The following is a 23,054-nucleotide window of genomic DNA, read 5'->3' as shown; positions in this document are numbered from 1 at the left end:
TATTTGATTTTTTTATACCTGTTAGACGCTCCCCTGTGTGAAGCAGCCCACTCATATTTGATCCTTTTTTTTCCATCGTGTGTGACCCTATTTTCAGATGTACAATTCTTTTACCACTCATTCTTATTTTCAATTATTTTTTAATTGGTTCCCCAATTGTATGACTCTTCTTGATCCTATATATTATTATTATTATTATTTTTAATGTCTTAATTTTTCTTTATTTTTATTTTTTAATGATCCACATAAATACAGTAAATATATATTATGACACAAAAGAACACAAAAATAAGATTTTCTTGACAACCAAAAGTAAAATGAAGAAAATTATACATAATGATGGTTATTGCAAGTCTTTTTTTTTTTTTTACATACCATTCATGTTTGCAATTATTTAGGCTGGTTGATACATGTCTGATTGATATCTTATATCTTATTCCTCATAATTCATTTGTCACACAGTTATTGCTGGGTCATCTTCATCAAATTAAAGCAGAATCTTAATTCAATTATCATGTATTAACACACAGTTGACTTAATACTTGATAAAAAATAAAAAGTAGCAGAGTACAGACGTACAACCGACATACAATATTGCTTCATTTAATAAATCTCTCAAAAACACAATATTCAATGTATTTAAAAAGATTTCAGTACATTGAATATTAACATTATTTAACTGTCACTAATACAATCAGAGGGCTCATTATGATTCCTAAAATACTGGCTTCAGTGTAATACAGAGACAGATACAGAATTTCTGTAATTAGGAATCACTAGATTAGTAAAATTTGTCTTATGAAAAAACAAATAATATAATGAATATGATTAAAAATAGCAGTAATTGGGGGGCGGGGCCTGACTGTCATGGAGGGTAGACGTGCCTTGCTGGAGCTCCTCACTAATCTTGGCTATTAAGGCATTTACTGACCACAAACAGCTCCAAAATAGGACAACAAAGAGATTTACTAACCCTCAGTCCTCACGGGAAACCGGTGAAGCGGCCCATGAGCGGACAACAGACAGACGGTCATGCCCGCGAGAGCATGCGGCCTAGCATACGTCGGGCGGGAGAGGCGGACGACCTCCCAGCCTGGAGGTGCCCGGTAACCGTCTGCTACAAGCGGGCAACCCGCAACCCCCCCCTTGGACCGGTGGGGGTGATCCCGGTCCACCTATGGGGAGCCTCCCTGGCATGGCGGAAACAACTGGGAAGTTAGCCGGAGAGCCGAGAGGCGAAACAGCCACGAGGTGAAACACGACTACGTGTCCAACCTGGACCGAATATTCAATAACTTCTGGCTACAGCTCGAGCAAAAAATGCTACAGAGTGCCCCAACACTCCTGGACAGCCACTCACCTCGACAGCTGCCACTCGACCCACAGCAACAGTTTGCAGCCCCAGCGGGGAACAGAGCCGTGAGATGGCGGCGGAGGGACAAGCAAGTCTCACCCCCACACATGGCAGCAAAGCGGAGGGAACCACTGAAGTCGAGCACGGCACACAGACGGCGCCAAGCACGCAAACGATGGGAGGCAAAGCACAGCATGAGACCCACACGACTGACCCACAAATCCCAACAGCTTACCCCACTGTGGTTGAACCTGAACACAGCCAGAGGCCAAATCCTTGAGAGGTCGGTGTCTGCTAACAGGCAAAGCTGGAGCAGGTTCGTCTTCTCATCTGGGCTACACTCTGCCGACCTGAACAACAGCCTGAATAACAGCCTGGGACTCAAGCCCCGCACTGGTATGGGATGAATGTGCAGCTATGTAACTCCAGAGCCATAAAGGATGCAATTGCTAAGCTGATTTCTTACCCAGATTGAACCCGTTGGAAAACTTAAATGGGGGTTAGACTTTAACATGACAGAATATTGCTCTCCTTCTGTCTCGCTCTCTAGACTCCCACCTGCTGCTGTAGCACTATAAGGCATAATGTGCTCTGTTAATCCTGCATGTATACTAAGCAAGATAGCATAGCTAATCACACTGCATATATAGTACAAGCTTTATAGTTTATAATAAGCTGTTAAACTTACGCTATATTGAGTAAACTAGTGCTCTCGCTTATGTTTAATTCTATTTCTAATAATTTGTTTCATTTTATTTTTATTATGTAATCTGAGTAGTTAAAGATGAACTGACACAGTCCCATTCTGTATTTTCTTTTTTAAACATTATTTATCCAAATATCAAAAAAGTGCTAAGTGCTTTCTCAGATTCAATAAAGTGCTATTAATGTAAGTGCATCCGTTTTATGTGCAGCAGCATACAAAAAAAAAGAAACGCGCTGACGACGTAATAGTTACCAAAAATATTGTTGCATTGCCAAGTGCTTCACAATAGTCTCATACGAAGAGTTACACTAAAATTTCTTAGTATCCAACTGGAATACCACTTGAAAACAATTAGTGCAAAGTTACACTGGGAGAGAGAACTCAAGGGGGTTCCTAGTATTATATCTTTATAGACTTTAATTGCACAAAAATACTATTAAAAGTTGTAGATTAAATATGTTAAAATAAAGGCCATAAGATAAGTATTCACGCTTATTCACAACTGGTTTGCCAACTGTTTTCTTCCACAATACCTTAGCACTCCAGTTCCAGATAACACTAGGTCCACCTCCTTGCTTATCACATGACGCATTTTGCCCTAGTCAAATTAGTCACATGGGGCTTCCTCCGACATTCAATTATCCATGGTTTTGTCATATAAAATATAAATCATTTATAACAAATACATATCATATAAGAAAAGAAATATAAGAAAGATGAAAAATATGATATCAAGGAGGGTGAATTGTGCAAAAGTATCCTAAATTAAGTGATTTTTTTTTTTCAAAATCTATATTCAACATTTTGGATAAAGGGCTTCCTTGTCAAGTATCCACTTAATTTCTTCTTCTTTTTTTTTGCTCAAATCCCTATCATGATCCCCACTCTCGATGTATTTTGACCTATTGGATACCATTAAAATGTAATAGTCTGGAATTACCACCATGGACCTCCACAAAGTGGGCAGAAAGATTTGGAAATGTATTTTTTATTATTTCTAATATGTTCAGCAAACATCACTTTAGACTTTAATCAAATGTACTATATAATACAGTTGCCTGATTTAGGCCAGTAAAATATGTGTACTGTATGTGTGCCTTATGTCCTCACAGACATTTTTATTTTGCATTTTTTTAAAATACTGGTAAACTCCTTACAAATACCCATGAGAATAGTAGGAGGCCAAATTTCAAACGTCCCAAACATTATTATTGTTATTATTATTGCCATTTATATAGATTCTGTAGCGCTTTACAATATTATGAGAGGGGGGATTTAACTATAAATAGGACAATTACAAGAAAACTTACAGGAACGATAGGTTGAAGAGGACCCTGCTCAAACTAGCTTACAGTCTATAGACATAATGGATACCTTGTAAATATAGCATTTTTTTTTAATCCAATATTGTTGCAAAGGACTAACCAGTATAAATGAAAAATGTAAACTGTACATACTTGCATATTTTCCATTTTTGGAGTTTCCTCATACAAATTATTTATTGAGGTATAAGATTGTGCATTCACATACTTTAAATACATGTTACATTCATATTCCTTAAATTAGTAGTGAAGGGGCAGTGGAAATTAGTACGTTTTAATCTTTCATATTAAATTTTGTCTTGTATGTTTTGATATAGATGGGAGATGGAAAGGTGTTCAAATTTCATTAGAGCGTAGCACTAGATCAATTTCATCACACAACCAGTGGTTACTGTATTCTAGACAGAATTGATCAATTTACCCTAAACATAGACTGTTAATAATTTCCTTTATGGATCTCTCCTGGGCCCTGCATTCAATAAGCTACTCGGACATTTACATGAACAAAGCGATTTGAACCTTAAACTAGGGGAACTGTCAGCACATGGGAAAGGGGATCATAAACCTTGAAAGTCTGGACCCCACAGGTAAACTTCACACAACCTGCTAAATAGATGGAGTGCAGATGTACCACCGAAAGAAATGGAATCTATTATCTTAAGATGCTGGGCCTGGAGGATTGGAGATCAGAAGGAAGCCATTAAAAAAGAAATTTAACTGCAGGATCAGGTTTAACTCTGGCAGATTTGTTAAGTTGTGGGTACAAGAGAAGGGATGTTGTATTTTTACGAGGCTATCTTTTCTTCTTGTAGAAAGGCACACCTTGTTCTCATTTACATGCTGTTGTTAACATGCCAGACAGGAGCGGGAAGTTGTAATAGGTCATGGGGCTGGGAGCGACCCGAAAAAAAAAAGATAATTTGCTTTGAAGAAATAAATAATTTAAGGTGTGCTCTATATAGATCTGATTAACACGACTGGTTATGTGTGGATATGTTGTGTTTTATTACATTCTAATTGTTTAAAAAGAATAATTTAATAGTGTTAGCCAGTCAAGTTTCTTAAATTTATAGATGTCTGTTTTATCTAACTTCAGCATAATTATGATCAGATAGTCGGTGTAGATAATAAGCGTGGTAAGACTGCGCCACTAGCATGCAAACTAGGGATCAAAAGACGGAAGCGAGCAGCTGGAAAAGATCAAATGTCTCCCCAATTCTAATTCTTCATCTGCTGTCTTCAGAAAATAACATATCACCTAAGTAGGTTTACAAAGTAAACAAGCTGTTTACTTTGAAACCATAGACTAATTTTGGAAACGTGTCACTGTAAAAGATGTTAAGTTGTCTATGGTGAATGAAGGAAGAGCCTAGAAACATCATACCTGTCAAATCCAAGGAATATAGGCTCAATCATTTAGTAAATTCATGACTGTAAGCTCTCATACATCCTATATGAAACTAAAATATTCTGTTTTAAAGTATACACAAGCTGTATAGCTATAACTATAAGCACGTCCTATTCAGTGTTCAGTAAATAGATGTGCAATTTGGAAAAACCTAAGGGCAACGTACTCAGCTAATTGCATGTAAAATCAGAGCAAGTTGCTATGAATGAACCATTTTCTTTAGGTGTATCTAATTTGCTAAACAGTAACTGCTAGTTGGTGCCAGTGGAGGCTGATGTGAGTAGCATGCTTCAATGAAAAGGTAGAAACCTGATTATACTTTTTAGCTACAAACATATTATAGTGTAAGCAATGCAAACCTGTATTCCTAACACTATAGCTCCCTCTGCCCCCTCTCTCAAACCCACCCCCAGCCAATAAAGGGTTAAAAAGCATTTATTTACTTACCTTATCCTAGTGCTGATGTCCCTCGGTGCTGGGTCGGCGCTCTGCTCCACCTATGTCATCCGATGTGGGGGCTAACATGCATGTGTCGTGAGCGCCTCAAGTGCATTAGGCCCTCCCCATAGGAAAGCATTGAACCAATGCTTTCCTATGGGGAATGCTTTGATGCTGGATGTCCTCTTGCAGATCGTGAGGATGTCCAGCATCAGTTAGATGACCAAAAGTCACCTAGCAAGCAGGAAGCGTGTCCAATGGCTCTCTGGTAGACAGCCAGTACAGGCTGACTTAGTGCTACAATGTAAACAATGCAGTTTCTTTAAAACTGAAATATTTGACATTGCAGCACTAAGTGCAATAGGGACACTGTAACCAGACCACTTCAATTAGCTAAAGTGATCTGGGTGCCTATAGTGTCCCTTTAAGAATGGACAATGTTGGCTCTGTAACTGCTTTGTCTCATTGAAGTGGTTATAGTGTCCTCTGACACTGTTCTCCTTTCAGTGTTAACCATTTTAAAGTATTGATGTAAAACGAGAATTCTAGCAGTCCATATCCTCTGTAATGCTTGGGCTAATGAGGAAACAGTCTGAGCAGCAATGGGCAGCTGTGATTGACTGAGAGTGCCGGCTAACCACTTCCAACTTATCACCATGACCTTTGTTGGTATGAATCGGTGTGGCTAGAATGAAGTATGTAATCTCCCTAAGCCATACCTAAACTAACGGCTCTGCTCTGGGAGACCAGGGACCCTCATTTAGTGTTTAACTGCTCAAAATGGTTTAATACTGAAGGAAGGGTCAGTAACCAGTTCAAGTAGATGAATGGGGTATGGTGCCTACAGTATTCCTTTATTGGTAGCTTTTTGTAACAAGAATGGAAATGAGTGCAGTGTTTTCCCGAAACACACGTTGTTGGTTTTTTTTTTACATCAATTACTTTATGTAGCTCATGACACATGTTAGGAGTAACCAAAATGAGCTGTATGGAAATTCTACTGAGATAGTACTGAAAGGATCCAGACAGAAACAATCATTCTATCACCAGGCAAATAAGTATCACCAACATAGTTTCTGTCTCATTGGAACTGCCCAGTTATTAGAATATAATACTATAAATGCTATGGCTTGAAGCCCATTTATTGTAGACCAGATCTACCATTGGAAGTTTCCTGCTGATATGTTCCACTGTAAAGGTAAAGGCCAAGGCCACACGAATAATATATTTGGAACCAATGCATCATGATGTTAAATACATTAAAGACAAAAACATATTCGCCTCTGAATTCCTCATATATGTTTCAATCTTTAGCTTCTGTAGGGATTTTATTTTTTAATCTCTCTTTACTTGTGTACATTCCATAAACCCCAGCAGTAATTTATGAAATATGTAGTTCATTATTCACAAGTAGTTACATTCCATGAAAATACATTTTTAGCTTATCAGATAACTTCATTCATGTCTTTTCATGAATTAAGCTAGTTCAGGCAGCACATGTAAACAGTTTATAGATATTCGGAGAGCCATTAAAATTGCTTGTAAGCATTGGTGAGATTTAGCCGGTTCGCACTGGTTCGTGGGAACCTGTTGCTAAAATGTAACAAGTTCGCTGAGCCGGCGCAGACCGGGGGAGCATAGAAATCACTTGAGCCCTACCACTTTAAATGTAGTGCTCAGGAGCGCTCGCAGGACTGTGCCTCTTCCGGCACAGACCTACTTTCGTTCCTGTGCGCTGTTTCCCGCATGAGTGGAGAGTGGGAATGATCTCTCCAGCTTTGCATGTAGATGAGGAGCGGCTGAGGACACGCCTCGCCACCCTAGTAAGTGTATATTACTGTATATTACTAGTCTAAATGGGCTGAGGGGAAGGTGCCTTGTGGGTTGGGGTTTCCCATTTGTTTAGCTCTGGAGTCTCAGTATCATTACTCTCAGGCAGTGAGTTACTCTGCCTGAGAGTAATGAGACTGAGACTTCAGAAACTTACAGGTGTCTCTCTGTGCCTCTGCCACTCACCCTGCTGCTGTCAATGGTCTCTGCCATGAATGTGTCTGCCATCAGACCGGCCCCTAGGTGGCCCTTGGCATTCCTGGCAGTTGGTAGCAGGATGCAGATAGACCCCAGTCATGTTGGAAAAATTGGAATTAAAAAAGAAAAGAAAGATATGAAACACTGCCAAAGATTGAGAAATGGGGAGAGAGTGGACATGAAGCGGAAAGGGGAAAAGGAGGAGGCAGAAAGAATATATAGAGAAATATTATGTGTTTTTGGTCTGGCTGTGTGTGTGTTTGTTTGTGTGTGTGCGAGTGTGTGTGTGTAAGACACTGTGTGCAAGAGCCAGTGAGTGTTTGTGTGTGCAAAACCAGTGTGTGTGTGTAAGAGCCAGTGAGTGAGTTTGTGTGTGTGCATAGAAGCCAGGGAGTGTGCGTTTGAGCCAGTGTGTGTGTTTGTGTAAGTGCCAGTAAGTGTGTGTGTGTGTGTGTGTACGAGCCAATGTTTTAGCCAGTGAGTGAGAGTGTGAACAAATGGGTTAAGAGACTACAAAATTTGGGATAAAGACACAAAAGCATTCAAAGAATGACAAATAGGGGATACAATGTGCAAAAAGGGAAAAAAGAAAGAAAAACGTGTCAAGATGCACAAAAGGATGGGTAAAAGGGGGATATTAGGCAGACAGGTGAAGATGAAATTTGTGGTCGGCAAAATGTGTCTTCTTCTGTGTTGACAAAAACCGGCTGTGCATGCCGCCGCATGTCCCCCTGACACACACACCCTGACACCACGTGTCCCCCTCACACACACCCTGATGCCCGGTGTCCCCCTCACACACACCATGCCGCCTGTGTCCCCCTCACACACACCCTGCCATCCCATGTCCCCTCACACACACCTTGCTTGCCGCCCAGTGTCCCCCTCTCACACACCCTGCCACCCCGTGTCTCCCTCACACACACCATGCCATCCCATGTCCCCTCACACACACCTTGCCATCCCATGTCCCCTCACACACACCTTGCTTGCCGCCCAGTGTCCCCCTCTCACACACCCTGCCACCCTGTGTCTCCCTCACACACACCCGACTGCCCCTTGTCCCCCTCACAAACACCCTTCTGCCCTGTGTCCCCCACACACACACACTATGCTGCCCTACGTCCCCCTCACACACAAATATACTATCATGATATTCAAGATTTATGCATTTACTGCTCATTGTCTGACTTAAAATACAAAGTTTATGCATTTAATACATTAATAGCATTCCCTTACCCCCCATGGAATATGTGTGTCTCTATCAATGTGCTTGTGAGTGAGTGTGTGCATGACTGGAGGGGGGTCCAGTGGAGTTGGAAACTTACGAAAAGTCGGAACTAGTTACAAAAATTTTGGAATTCCACTACTGCTTGTAAGGCTTGGGAAAGTAGTTATTTGCTATTATGTTGCACAGTGGTTGGAACAGGGCTTATGACAAACAGTTATTGCAAATCAGTGTCAAATGGGAACAGAATGAAGCTTTGCACCATTAGCTATGCACGGAGTAAAGGTAGTTATGGTGCTTCAGCAGTGCCGTAGTGAACTATGCCTCAGCAATGGTTTTCTTTGGAAGACGTGTAACTAACAACTTTGTTATATGTTTTTTAGAATGCTATACTGTTAATGGAGCGGACTACAGAGGAACACAAAACCAGACATCGTTGGATAATGGGAAGCCATGCCTTTTCTGGAATGAGACTTTCCAGCATCCATACAATACGTTAAAATACCCCAATGGTGAGGGAGGTTTGGGAGATCACAACTACTGCAGGTATGATGACAATGTGTCTACGTGATATATCTGCCTAGAAAGAAAACCTTTGACTTTTTGTTAATTAAATCATTTCATTTCTAGATATTCCCCTTTAACCACTATCACCTGTATGCTGATGACACCCAAATATATCTCTCCTCCCCAGACCTCTCCCCTGCCGTCCTGCAACGTGTCACTGCTTGCCTTTCTTCCATCTCTGACTGGATGTCCTCCCGGTTTCTAAAACTTAATCTCTCCAAAATTGAACTCCTTGTCTTTCCTCTCCTAATACTGCTCCTCCTCTCTCACTCTCCATTCAAGTTAGTGGTATCCACATAAATCCATCCTTGCAAGCTCGCTGTCTTGGCGTCATATTTGACTCTGGCCTCACCTTTGAGCCTCACATCCAGTGTGTTGCCAAATCCTGTAGATTTCAACTTAAAAACATAGCCCGCATCCGCCCCTTTCTTACAAAAGATGCTACTAAGGAGCTTGTCCATGCTCTAGTAATTTCCTGCATGGATTATTGTAACCCTCTTCCCAAAAAGTGTATCGCCCTGCTACAATCTGTAATAAATGCCTGCGCCAGACTGATTTTCCTCTCTAGTCAGTCCTCTCACACCTCACCTCTCTCAGTCCCTACATTGGCTTCCTGTATCCTATAGGAGTCAATACCCATACCTATAAAGCACTGAACAATTCTAGCCCCTCTTATATCTCTTCACAGATCCTTAGGTATGCCCCTCCTCGTTCCCTCAGCTATGCCCGTGACCACCTCCTGACTGCTGCTCGCACCCGTACGGCCAACTCGCGCTTGCAGGACTTTTCGCGGGCAGCTCCCTTCCTATGGAATAGCCTGCCTACCCCCATCAGACTCTCCCCTAGTCTTCAATCCTTTAAGAAGTGCTTTAAAACCCATCTCTTTAGGAAAGCTTATGGCCTCCCAGAGTAACCTCTACCTCACATACCTGTCTCTTGCTCTCTCCTAAAGGGCAGCACTCTATTCTATCCTCCAGCTCTGCTTCACTCCCACCTTATTTGATTGCTATTTCCTGTCCTATTGTGTTTTACACCCCACCTCCTATAGACTGTAAGCTAGTTTGAGCAGGGTCCTCTCCAACCTCTTGTTCCTGTAAGTTCTTTGTAATTGTCGTATTTATAGTTAAATCCTCCCTCTCTAAACTCCCGTGTCAATGGCACTACCATCACCTCTACCTTGCAGGCTCGCTGCCTAGATGTTCTCATGAACTGCAACCTCTCCTTTACCCCTCATGTTTAGTCGATCGCCAAATCCTGACGCTTCCATCTCAAAACACAGCTCACATCCGCCCTTATTTAACACCAGACGCGGCTAAGGTGCTGGTCCATGCCGTTGTTCTTTTTCGCCTTGACTACTACAATCCCCTTCTCAGTGGTCTTACGTGTTCTCAGATTGCACCGCTGCAATCTATGATGAATGCGGCAGTGAGGCTTATTTTCCTGTCCGCCCGCACCTACACGCTTCCCTCCTCTGTCAGTCCCTACATTGGCTTCCAGTTAGATATAGGGCTCAATGTAAGATTCTGGTGCTTGCTTACAAGTCCCTACATAATGCCGCTCCAACCTATGTCCTCCCTAATACACAAGTATGTCCTGTTGAGGCCTCTGTGCTCTGCCGAAGACCCACGTCTATCCTCTGTCCGTACTCCCACATCTGATGCTCGCCTCCAAGACTTCTCCAGGGCTGCACCTTTTCTGTGGAACTACCTTACCTTCTCCGTTAGACTTTCACGCAGTCTCCATTCCTTCAAAACATCTTTGAAAACACACTTCTTCAGGAAAGCATATCATTTAAACTGTTAGCGGATTTTAATTCCCTCTCCCCCTTCATGACTCCTCTCCTGCAACTGTCAAAAATAACCTAAGTTCTCAGTGAATACTTTTCTAGAAACCTATTTCATTACCCTACTTGTATCCTTTCTGTCACTATACCCCACTCCCTCTTGCATGTAAGCTCATTGAGCAGGGCCCTCAACCCCTCTGTTCCTGTGCATCCATTTGTCTGGTTACAATTACTTGTCTGTTAGTCCACCCATTGTACAGCTGTACTGAATCTGCTGGCGCTATATAAATAATAAAATAATAATAACTCTAGATAAGAATGAAAGTCAAAGAGACAAGTTTTAAGATAACAGATTGTCACACAGGCACAGAAAATCTAATCAGAACATACACTCCTATATTACCATTTTTCTTCTAGTGTTAAATTAATTCCTTCCTAGCTATAACCAAGGGAATGTTGTGTAGCTGTATTGTATGTACCCTGGAGTGTTGGCATCTCTAATTGGCAAACACAAGCTTGCCAACTGAGCAGCAGGCAAAATGGATATTTTTAGAACCTGGCTTGGCTTCTTACACCGAGTACAGCAATATGTGACAGGATGAACTTGCAAAGACAGATAAATATATAGTTATTGCAGTAATGTGTTCCACTACAGCTCTTGGCTTTATGTCAGTCCATTCATTGGATTGTGGCCCAGGTTACCTGCCTGAACAATGCATCTTGCTGACTTCTAATCTGTTTGCAATCACTAAAGGCTACATTCATTAAAAAGGGAGTTGTGCGGAATTGACATTCAACCAGTGAAGTCAAGACTGAAATAACCAATTTGGAATAACTCCTGTGTGTTTGATGATGGCCTTTTCCAGCCACACTATTAATATCTGAATTATGCTAGTCGGTTTTTATGTCTTCATAATGTTCTGTTTAGTAAATGGGCTGGCTAAACAAGGTATTGACGTTGGTGTCTCAGTGGCTCAGATATACCTAAAATGTGGTTTATCGTGTGGTTTGCAGATGTCATCTGTTAGGTAATGGTGATTTAGAATGATCCTATTAAAGAAGTATTTTAAAGAGAAACGTTGCATATCTATATCTGTTAAAGAGAAATGCAGCATGTCTTAGCAGCAAAGGTAAATGCTGTTTGTTAAAAATTAATATAAGATAAAAACTTGTCTGAAAAGTAATGGTCATTACAATGTTTAGGGGAAAAAATAGGGAAAAAAGCTATTTAGACAAGTCGGGGCTTTGCAAACATTCAGAATATTTGTGTCAAGCTGTTTATTTGCTCGGTGAGCATATTTTCAGACTATGCGAATGTTGAGGTATTACAAAATAATCTCTGAGATTTTTCATACACATCATGATCTGAGCGTTGAAACATATATGAGGTTAATCACTGCTTGGGGAATTGTGAAGAACAGAGAAAGGAGGGGATTGCAAATATTAGGCCAAAGTAGGTGCGCTGTAAGAACATTTTAGAAAAAAGGCTTCAATTAGCAGTTTTCAGTCTAAAATTTGTAACACGTCTCTCAGTTCTTTATAATCCATGATTTAGTGAATAGACCCTGTATAGTTCATACACTATCAGTAAAAAAAAATAGTTTGTAGAGCTCTGCATTAAAACCTCTGTTCAGTTCAACAGTGAAATGAGTTGAATTGTTAATTATAATCATTATTAAAGGGGCACTCTAGGCACTCCTTCCTTTCATTAAAGGAGCACTATAGTGTCAGGAACACAAACATGTATCCCTGACCCTATAGTGCTAAAACCACTATCTAGCCCCCTTGCCCCTTTTTGCCTCCCTAAAGATAGTAAAATCTTACTTCTATTCAAGTCTGAAGCTGCTGCCTCTGCCTGTGAACTTCCTCTGACCTCTGACATCATCAGAAGTGGTGACCTGATCCAATCACAATGCTTCCCCATAGGATTGGCTGAGACTGACAAGGAGGCAGATCAGGGGCAGAGCCAGCACAATTCAAACACAGCCCTGGCCAATCAGCATCTCCTCATAGAGATGAATTGAATCAATAATTCTCTATGAGGAAAGTTCAGTGTCTGCATGCAGAGGGAGGAGATACTGAATGTTTGGATGCATTTTAGGCAGCCATGACCCAGGAAGGATCTCTAACAGCTATCTAAGGAGTGGCCAGTGAAGTTATCACTAGGCTGTAATGTAAACACTGCATTTTCTCTGAAAAGACAGTGTTTACAGCAAAAAGCCTGTAATGATTCTACTCACCAGAACAAATTAAATAAGCTGTAGTTGTTCTGGTGACTATAGCGTCCCTTTAAAGTAGTTATAGTACCTGTAGTCCCATGGTCCCACCCCTCTCTGATGCTTGAACTGATATGTCCTCATTAGCCGGAGCAAGTATGGGTGCCAGTGATAGGCAGACTGCTCATATGAATTGATATGGCTAAGGTGGAGTGTAATCTAATTTTAAAACAATTTCACACTGAACTGAGAGATGGATGAGAGGCTAGAGCAGAAAAAGAGGCTGGAAAATGAGATTGAATGTAGATGTGGGGTACATGGATCCTTGCATTAGCCCTGGACCATCCTTTTTTTTGTTTAAAGGGAGTATCTCCATATTAAATGATTTCATTGTAACATCACCCCAACCTCGGCATCAGTACAGAGCTGCAGGAGGATCCATTGAATCAATGCACAGAGTGATACCAGCAGCAAACCACTACCTAAAACCACTGAATAAAGGACTAAAAAAAATCTAATATGTGTGTGAGAGTATGAATGTGAGTATATATGTATATATATATATGAATGTCAGTGTGAGAATGTGTGTATATATATATATATATATAAAATGTATTCACAGACTCTCTCACATACATATTCATGTATCGTGTCAGATACATTGTACGGATAATAGCAGCATATTATTTTCTAAGCTGGAATGCCACAGAGAATGGCAGAGCTGAACAACACAATTTTGGTTTCATGTTTCTCATTGTACCAACAGATGGGAAAACAATTCTGCCGGTGCCAAACAGAGATTGTGTGCTGATACTTCCAAAAGATATTTGCTTAAAATGCTTTCCCCCGTACAACTGATACTATAAACAGGTGGAGACCAGCAAAGCACTGGAGGCCACTGGAGTTGCTAATGAATAAGTAGAATGCCTTTTTACGCTTTGTTGCCGGTTCACTGTGTTTTTCAGGCAACCAATTCCATGGCCAATTATATAGACGTTATTGAATACTAGGGAGATTTAGTGATATCTTGTGAAAGTCCTAATGCTACTGATCACATCTGCCGAAGAACAATGAATTCATTCTTTTCCTGCCTCCATAAAAAGCTTAAAATGTTAAGGGTTACATTAATTTAAGAGAGCTGGCTCTTCTGATAATGGACCTTATATTGTCTCAATCGAATGAATGTGTCATTCTAGTCCCGTGGGACAAAGTTTCTATCTGAGAGGTTAGTTTACTGACCTTCTGTGTATTTACATAAATTAATCAAAAATCATGTAATCAAGTATTGACAAACCCATTTTGTGTAGTTCTTACTGTAACTCCCTTCCACCCCCACCTCATTCCTTTGACTCTGGGACATGCATGATTTTGTAAAGATGCGTCCAAAATCACGCATCTTATGAGATGTGGCTATGGGTTTATTGATAGACATGTTTTTCTTTTATAAAATGTCCTACTTTTTAAAATTGTTACTTTTTATAAAAGTAATTACATTATTTTTTTTTTTATAATTGAATGTTAGTTCAGTAACATGCACCCTTGCTGGGATCCCCTTGACATCTTGTGGCAGTTAACTTATCTACATATGCCAGTGTCCTGAAAGCTTGGCAGGCAAATATAGGTATCAGCAGTTAGTGTTGGTACTCATTCAGTGACATTTGATTAAGTATAGGTAAAAGCAAGAAAAGGGCCAGATAATGGAACATCTGATTTTCTGATAAAAATAAATCTAAAACATGTATCAATATTTGCACAGGTTTTTTTATACAGCTTTTTTAAATAATCACTAATTAAATAATATAGAAGCTTTGTATATAAAATGGTACGATTAGAGAAGGCCCTAAAAGTAGGGAAAAATAATTAAGGAGAGCTACAAATCTTCCATTTTCAAGTGCAAGAATAAAAAACATGTAATGACAGACCGAAAAGAAGAAGAAAATGTATCTTGAGGTCTTTGGGCAATAGACATTCAAATGCTTTCTTTTTTTAGCACCAAATGTAGAAAAAATTATCAGTGTCGGCGACAGTAACAGTTTAGCAATTTTGTCCTTAAAAGGGTCCAAAACTACTTACTCTTGTGAAATTGTAATGGGGGGTGGGGTCCCTAGATGTCCTCTTACCCTTGTGGCATAAAACATTTTTAAATGTTTTAATCCCAAAAATAACATAATAACAATCTTTCTTTAGGGACTACAGGTTATTTCCTGCAATGTGCACACTGTCTACCCCACTTTGCTCGAGAAAATTTAATCTGAATAAATAAATCACTCACCTAGTTTCTCTACCTCTGCAGCTTTAACTTTAAACCCCACCTCAGGTGATGTCAACAAGCATGCAATATCACCTGCACTCTCATCCAATCCAGTCCACATAATAACAAACTATTTAACCAGGAAAGGACATTCAGATTACTCTGGTTTCCTGGGGATGCTACCTAAGCCCAACATCCAGGGGATGTTACTATTACCCAATTTAATGATACTCATTTTATCTACCTCAGAAGGATCAAAGGCTGAGTCAACCCTGCCCGGATGAAAACCTGCAACCCAAGGGTTGAACAGATTCTGCTAATGATGCTTTAGCCCACTGAGCTATCTCACCAAGAATCAATTAATTGGAGAAAGCCTGCATGGCAAAATTCTGTCAAAGACAATATATTTCCAGTAGATGGACCAAACAATCTGATAATGAAATGAACAAAAATGAAAATAAGGACTACGCTAATCAGCAGACTCAAAATACCAGGGAGAGTGGATACAAATTAGCGTCAGTTTTGTCAATCTTTACAATGTATCCAGTGTCTCTTGTTGCTACAAAGCGTTTTTTATAAGTGTATTTGTGGCAGAATTCTGCACTACTGTCAGCATTATTTGATTTCAGGACCGTGTTCTTCTCGGTTATTGAAACAGAAGCGCCTCTGGTAGCTGTCAGCATGACATGTACTCGAGGAGTGCTTAACACTTTAATGTAGACATTTCTGTTTATACAAAGCAGCAATATTTTACATTAAAAGGTTAAAAATACAGGAGCACTGCACCAAGACCACTTCTGTGAGATGAATCGGTCTGTTAACTCCTATTGAGACAAAACTATAGAAAGGGCACCAGGGCCTAGCCAGTCATCAAATGGCAGGCATTTTGCTATTCGTGCACAGCATTAGGACCTGGTGATAGAAGGAGCCATTTCCTGGAGGTGGAGATCATTACGTGTGTGGGAACAATTGCCCATTGCACAAACATTTTCCCTGTCGGGGGTAACTTGCAGGTGAGCATAGATGTTTGCCTTTACATGCTCTCATTTGTTCTGCATTGCCTTCTTGTGTTCGTCAGGCACTAAAGATGCAGTCTGTGGGGATATGACCTTTCAGTCCTAGGTCACATCCATAAGGAAGGCCCACACATTAAGCATGTCAGCATGGGTGAAGTGCCATGAGGATCTTGGAAAATTGATCACCTTTATCCACTGATAACATTCCCATTACTCATTTTTATGGCTAGAGACATATAGGACAGTGAAAGGAAAGTGAAAAGTTTAACACATTTAAAGGCGAGTTTTAATGATCAAAAGACATTGGCTAGAATGGTTAAAGGACTGCATTCTATTATCTTGGTATGTTACTGCATACTAAACCTCATGTTTGAACAGTCAGGGTGAGCACACAGAATGCATGGGATAAAAACGTGTTGTAGTGTAGTGATGTCTTTCCTGCTTGGCATTGTGTTAGCACACATCTGAACGCTCCAGACCAACAAACTGCTAAAACTTCGTCACACTTGCTGATGATCAATTAATCAAGGACCTGTGATTAGCAGCTACTTAGTCTTCCTATGGAAGCAGAAAAGGTGTGTTTATAGTTATTCCCACATGGCCTCTCCATTTTGGTTTTATTTGTTTTAAATAAATCATGACACAGTGTAACATGTCATGATGTGTTGTTTATCTGAGGTTGTATTTACCTAATTTTAAGACGGTAATTGTTATGTCTTGATATGTAAAACCATAGAATTCAAATAGAGTGTACTTTGTTTTCCCCATGACTGTATGTGGATACATCACAACATTCATAAACCAGCAACACACACAATTACACCCCTACATTCAAACGTCAACACTACATGCAAACACACCCCTACATTCAAACGTCAACATTACATACAAACACACCTCTCAATTAAAGCACCACTATTATATATAAACACACTCCTGCATTAAAAAACCAACAATACACACAAAGGTACGCTGTATTCATACGCCAACACTACGTACAAACACATCCCTACATTCAAAAGCAAACACTGCACACAAGTACACCACTGCTTTCAAATGGATACAGTACTCAAAAATACACAACTGCATTCAAATGACAACACTGCAAAAAAATACACCCCTACATTAACACACACATACACCATACAAAAACATGCTAACATTCAAACACACAAACACTGTTCAATGCTAAATACAACCCTGCAAGGATGGGCACACAGTAGGTCCCAACCTGGGAAAGCATTGTAGTAATTGTACAACAGATGGGGATCTATCTTTTGCTCACCCTTGCTATAGAGGGGGCCCAAAATAATTATTGCACCAGGGTCTACATTAGTTCCACCACTGGCGGCCACCTATATACTTACTTTATGAATTATAAACATGGATATTATTATTATGCATCTTTTGTAATAACAATTTTTTTATTTTAAATGCGGGCCTAATAATATGTCTTTTGTGCAAGTTTTTCCTTAGTTTTCATTATCCAGTAATTACATTTACCGGTAAGTGACTGGGCTATCTTAGTCAATCCTTGATGTATCATATATTTGTGTCAGAGAAGCACACATAATGACACATGAGCTATTTGCAAATAGTGCACATTGACCATTTCAGTGAAAGGCTCATTGATCATGCCCCAATAGGTTTCATTTATTACAATGGGGATCGTGCACACTACAGCTGTTTGCTCTGCTGTCTCCCTGACCAAATCAGAGTCACGTCGGTGAGAAATTTAAATTGGAGAAATAAAATCTACTTTTATACATTCTACAGCATATCTAAATACTAGTGAAGACCTAGTGAATACATGCTTTGAATTCCTGTGTAAGGCTTGTATCTAAAGGTATTTTCCTTCAGATATGTTTGTGTTGATTTATTCCATTTGAACTCTAATTCAGGGCTGAAGAAGCTCCTAGTTTTTCTTTTGTTATTATCAATATATTTTCAGATGGCTTGCATAGGAGAAAGCAATTATTTTAATCCCTTTCGTTGTAAACCAGATTCACTGTTTGACCTTGACAGCCATTAACCCTTTCTAAGCAAGCAGATGGTTTTATTAATGAGTGATGATGTCAATCTGTTCTCCACCTGTCTGTGATTTGCCCAGGCACTTATAGATATGGATAAATTATGGCATCACGTAAAAAAAAAATCCATCTGGCAGCTGTACAATTTCCTTTGCAGCAAGGGAGGATTGGCAAAAAGTCCCATTCATCCCTATTAGAAAAAAAAATTACATTTCATGCAAGGACACAATCCTTTTGATAATAGAGTTACATGCAGTTGTGTGCATAACATGCAGTGGATTATTTAACCAAAGAAAACTAAGAATAGGGCATTTAAGAGATAATAAAATTAGATGCTCCAGGACTTCAAGTGAGTAAATAAAACTTAACGTTTGAGGATAGTAAAAACATCCCATTGGGCAGTCAAAATACAGGATGTCACCTGCCAATATTAGTAATGCAAAGATCAACATGTTTTTCACCTGCACTTTTCGCGTTTTGTAAGATGGCATTTTAGAGGCCAAAAGACAACAACAACAAAAAATTTTAGAGGCCGTTGCAGATTTATTTATACCATCATCAGCAGTTAGAAATGTGGCATTTATTTGATATCTTACTAGAGAGATATGCATTCTTCTAGCCAAATTGACTTATTAGGTTTTATTAATTGTCACATGGGAATCTGATTGTAATGCTGATACTTGTTAAAAACACATTCGAAGGACTGCATGCAATCTATAATAATCCTGAAGTCAGTGTGTTCGTGGCACACTTTTAGATGGCTTGAAGAATATTTAAATCCAGATATGCCAATGTAATTTGATGCAAAATGATACCTGATAAAACCATAGACTGGAAATGTCTGAATTCCATACGTGTAGAGATTGGGACATTTTTGAATAAAAAAAATAACTTTGCGACTACCTCTAAATTTAGTCGTATGGAAAAATATTCATAAATTTCAGTTTGTTTTTGTTGTCAGTATTGTCAGTTGTCAGTGATTGGCCTGCATCATTCTGCAACACCAGATGGTGCGAGAATGATGTCACTGAAATGAAGCAGGTATCAGAAATGGCACACGGAGCGCAATATTAAGATGCACCGTTGCAGCAACCCGCATCCAAAATTATGTTAAAATGCCGTGAGTCACTGGAACACGTGGCAGCATGATGTGCAAGCAGGACAGTTCTAACAGGTACCGTGATGATCGCAGCATACATGTGTCAGACCTTTATTAAGTCTTGCTATCTTTTATTTATATGTTTGCCAGTCCTTTGTGTTAGGCCTGTCTTTTTTTGAGTAAGATCATTTACTAGTCTTAACAGTTTTAAAAAATGTTTTGAAAAAAAATCCAAGAAGCACTGAAAAATCTCTGGAATATGTTCTGCCCAGCAAACCGTGAGTGTTTTCGAACTTCTAACAGCATCAGCACCAGTTGTCTAATGAGCCAAGGAAAGAATTCAGACACTGCAAGCCGAGATTCTCAAATACCAGAATAGATCAGAAGACAATCTAGATAAAAAAAATAAAGACTTCAGGCAATACAATATCTCAAATTCAGTGGTAGACTAGCTCCCCTTTTTTAAGAGAAGGCCTTTTTTTCCATCCAATCAGATGAACTACTTATACAACAGATGTCTAAGGAACAGGATCAGGCGTTCATCTTCAATTGCATTTACTTGAAATAATTTGATCTCTAGTAGGATAACTGTACAACACAGCACAGCACATTTCAAGAGAAGATTCTAGGAGCCACCAGTCAGATCCAATAAGACCACAGCACAGAACAGAGCTGTAAATTCTTTTTTTCCTTAGTGTGAGTGGTACTACTGGTTCCCTCCCTTATTAATATACTTTAAGGGTTACTCTAAGCACCATGAACACTGTAGTGATTTGAAGTGGTCATGGTGCCTACAGAGTTTAACCCCTCTCCTGCTGAAGTTGTAATTCCACCTCTTGCAGCATCATTGGTACACCATTGGCTATTAACTAATATCAATTCTGTGCAAATTTTAATTCACAGAATTATTTAATTGGCTGAAAAATTCTCACCTGACACTCTCAGTCAATTAATGGCGACCGGATCGGCTTCTGCAGCTCTGCGGAACTCTGAAGTGTATCACCAACGCTTAGAGTCGACCCAGATAAGTTGGCACACAGTTATTAAACTTTGTGCACATTACCAGGGAACAAGGCCAGCAAGCTGTAGTGGTTATGTTGCTTGGATTAATATATTTGCCTACTGTGATGTGGCTTTTTATGAGGACTGTATACTGGATTCAATGGGAGAGATAGGTAAGAGGATATTGAGGTTGTGGAGCGTAAATATAGTCCTACAGAAGGTTACCAGCTCACACATGAATGTGAATACTGATGTTAATACTAAGGAAAAAATAATTAATTATTTCAGTTTTTTTGTATTCTTGAAAAAAACAAAGCGTTGTCCTGCCACTATTGGAAGTACATCTCACAATACCTGGGGTATTAGGATTTTATTGTTATTTGATTTAATAGCCATTGTTTTAGCAGTGGTTGTATTTTTAAAATAAAGTAAAAAATATGTTTTGTGACTTCTTGACATAGGAATCTATTCTTTCTTCCCGCTGTGATGATGTTAGAATTAATTCCAAATGAAAAGTTAGAGTTAAATATCTACATATGGCTGAACTGGAGTTTAAAAAAAAACAAAATAACTGGCTGCTTTAGTCTAAAACAAGCATAGGCAACCTTCGGTACTAAAGTCTGAAGTCACTATTGATTGGTGAATAAACAACATATTTATCATTTTTGTACAATTGGGTACAGCATGAGGAAAGAAGTATTGTAGTTACACAAACTCGTTTATAAACATATTTTTTATATAGCCCCACAAGTGGGTGACTTGCATGTCTTTGGGCTTAAATGTTTATTTTTCTTACATTAGCAGTAACATAATCTCAAACATGTAGTACTATAGCCCAAACAAAAACTTGCAGAAATTAAATACCTTGATGATAACAGGTCCACAGTTCTGCATCTAGGTGGAATGATGCTGCATGATAATTGGTAACAAACGTTAACATGGATTTTATTTTCACTGACAATATACACAAAGCACATCCAATGTTCCAGTGGTAACAAATACCTTTCTCTAGGTAAACATATTGAATTAGTACAAAATGTAAGAGAAGCATCCTGCTCTAAGTCCTTAAAGGAAAACTATAGTGTTAGGAATGCAATGCTGTGTTACTTTGTAACACTATAATATCCCTCTTTCCCCACAGCCCCCCTCCTTAACCCAACCGACCATGTAAAGGGTTAAAAAAACACCTTTAAGCACTTACTTGATTCATGCGCTGGTGTGCCTCTGTGCTGGGTTGGGCTCCTCCTCCAGCATCGACCGATGTGGGGAACCTTATGCGAATGTGTGGCGAGCACCACATGTGCATTAGGCCTTCCCCATGGGAAAGCATTGGCTCAATGTATTCCTGTGGAGTTTTTTTTAACAACCTCTGCTGTTTCACTGAAGTGCCTCTAGTGGCTTTCTGGTAGTTTTTCTACATTTCATGATTAAGGAAACAGGGAGACTGCACTAAAACCACTTCAATGAGATGAAGTGGTATGGGTGCCTTTAGTGTTCCTTTAAATTGTTCTCAGAAAAGATAAACAGTGAGGGGAAAAAGTAATGGATACCATGCTGATTTTGAACATTTGCCCACTGCCAAAGAAGTTATCAGTCTATAGTTTTCACGGTAGGTGTATTTTAACAGTGAGAGGAGAGACAAAATGACACAAAAAAAACCCAGAAAAAAAACGCATGTAAAAAAAGTTATACATTGATTTGCATGTCAATGAGTGAAATAAGTATTTGACCCCTTCGACTTACTACTTGGTGGCAAAACCCTTGTTGGCAATCACAGAGGTCAGGCGTTTCTTGTAGTTGGCCACCAGGTTTGCACACATCTCAGGAGGGATTTTGTCCCACTTCTATTTGCCAATGCCCTCCAAGTCATAAAGGTTTCGAGGCTGACGTTTGGCAACTCGAACCTTCAGCTCCCTCCACAGATTTTCTATGGGATTAAGGTCTGGAGACCTGCTAGGCCATTCCAGAACATTAATGTGCTTCTTCTTGAGCCATTCCTTTGCTGCCCTGGCTGTGGGTTTTGGGTCATCGTCATGCTGGAATACCCATCCACTACCTATTTTCAATGGCCTGGCTGAGGGAAGGAGGTTCTCACCCAAGATTTGATGGTACATGGCCACGTCCATCGTCCCTTTGATGCGGTGCAGTTGTCCTGTCCACTTAGCAGAAAAACACAACCAAAGCATAATGTTTCCACCTCCATGGTCTTGGCCATGGTGGAGAGTTTGGAATCTGATTGATTGCTTTTGTGGACGGGTGTCTTTTATACAGGTAACAAGCTGAGATTAGGAGCACCCCCTTTAAGAGAGTGCTCCTAATCTCAGCTTGTTACCTGTATAAAAGACATCTGGGAGCCAGAAATCTTGCTAATTGATAAGGGATCAAATACTTATTTCACTCATTGACATGCAAATCATTTTATAACTTTTTTGACATGCGTTTTTCTGGATTTTTTTTTTTTGTTGTTGTTGTCATTTTGTCGCTCACTGTTAAAATACACCTACCATTAAAATTGTAGACTGATCTTTTTTTTTTGTCAGTGGACAAACATTCAAAATCAGCAGGGGATCAAATACTTTTTTCGCTCACTGTATGCTACCTGTCTA

At 39.7% G+C, this 23,054-nt stretch overlaps 1 protein-coding gene across 1 annotated transcript in view; it reads left to right on the top strand.

Moving 5' to 3' along the window:
* Nucleotides 1-23,054, top strand: part of KREMEN1 (kringle containing transmembrane protein 1) — a 155,096-nt gene that overhangs the window by 80,387 nt on the left and 51,655 nt on the right. Inside the window, exon 2 of the mRNA XM_063454178.1 lies at nucleotides 8,868-9,030. Coding sequence (XP_063310248.1) covers nucleotides 8,868-9,030 — 163 coding nt within the window. The remainder of the gene's footprint in view (nucleotides 1-8,867; nucleotides 9,031-23,054) is intronic.

This window comes from Pelobates fuscus, chromosome 5 (genome assembly GCF_036172605.1).
Source record: "Pelobates fuscus isolate aPelFus1 chromosome 5, aPelFus1.pri, whole genome shotgun sequence".
NCBI classification, from domain to species: domain Eukaryota; kingdom Metazoa; phylum Chordata; class Amphibia; order Anura; family Pelobatidae; genus Pelobates; species Pelobates fuscus.
Note: the sequence above shows the minus strand (reverse complement) of the source record. Positions and strands in the feature narration are given on the sequence as shown.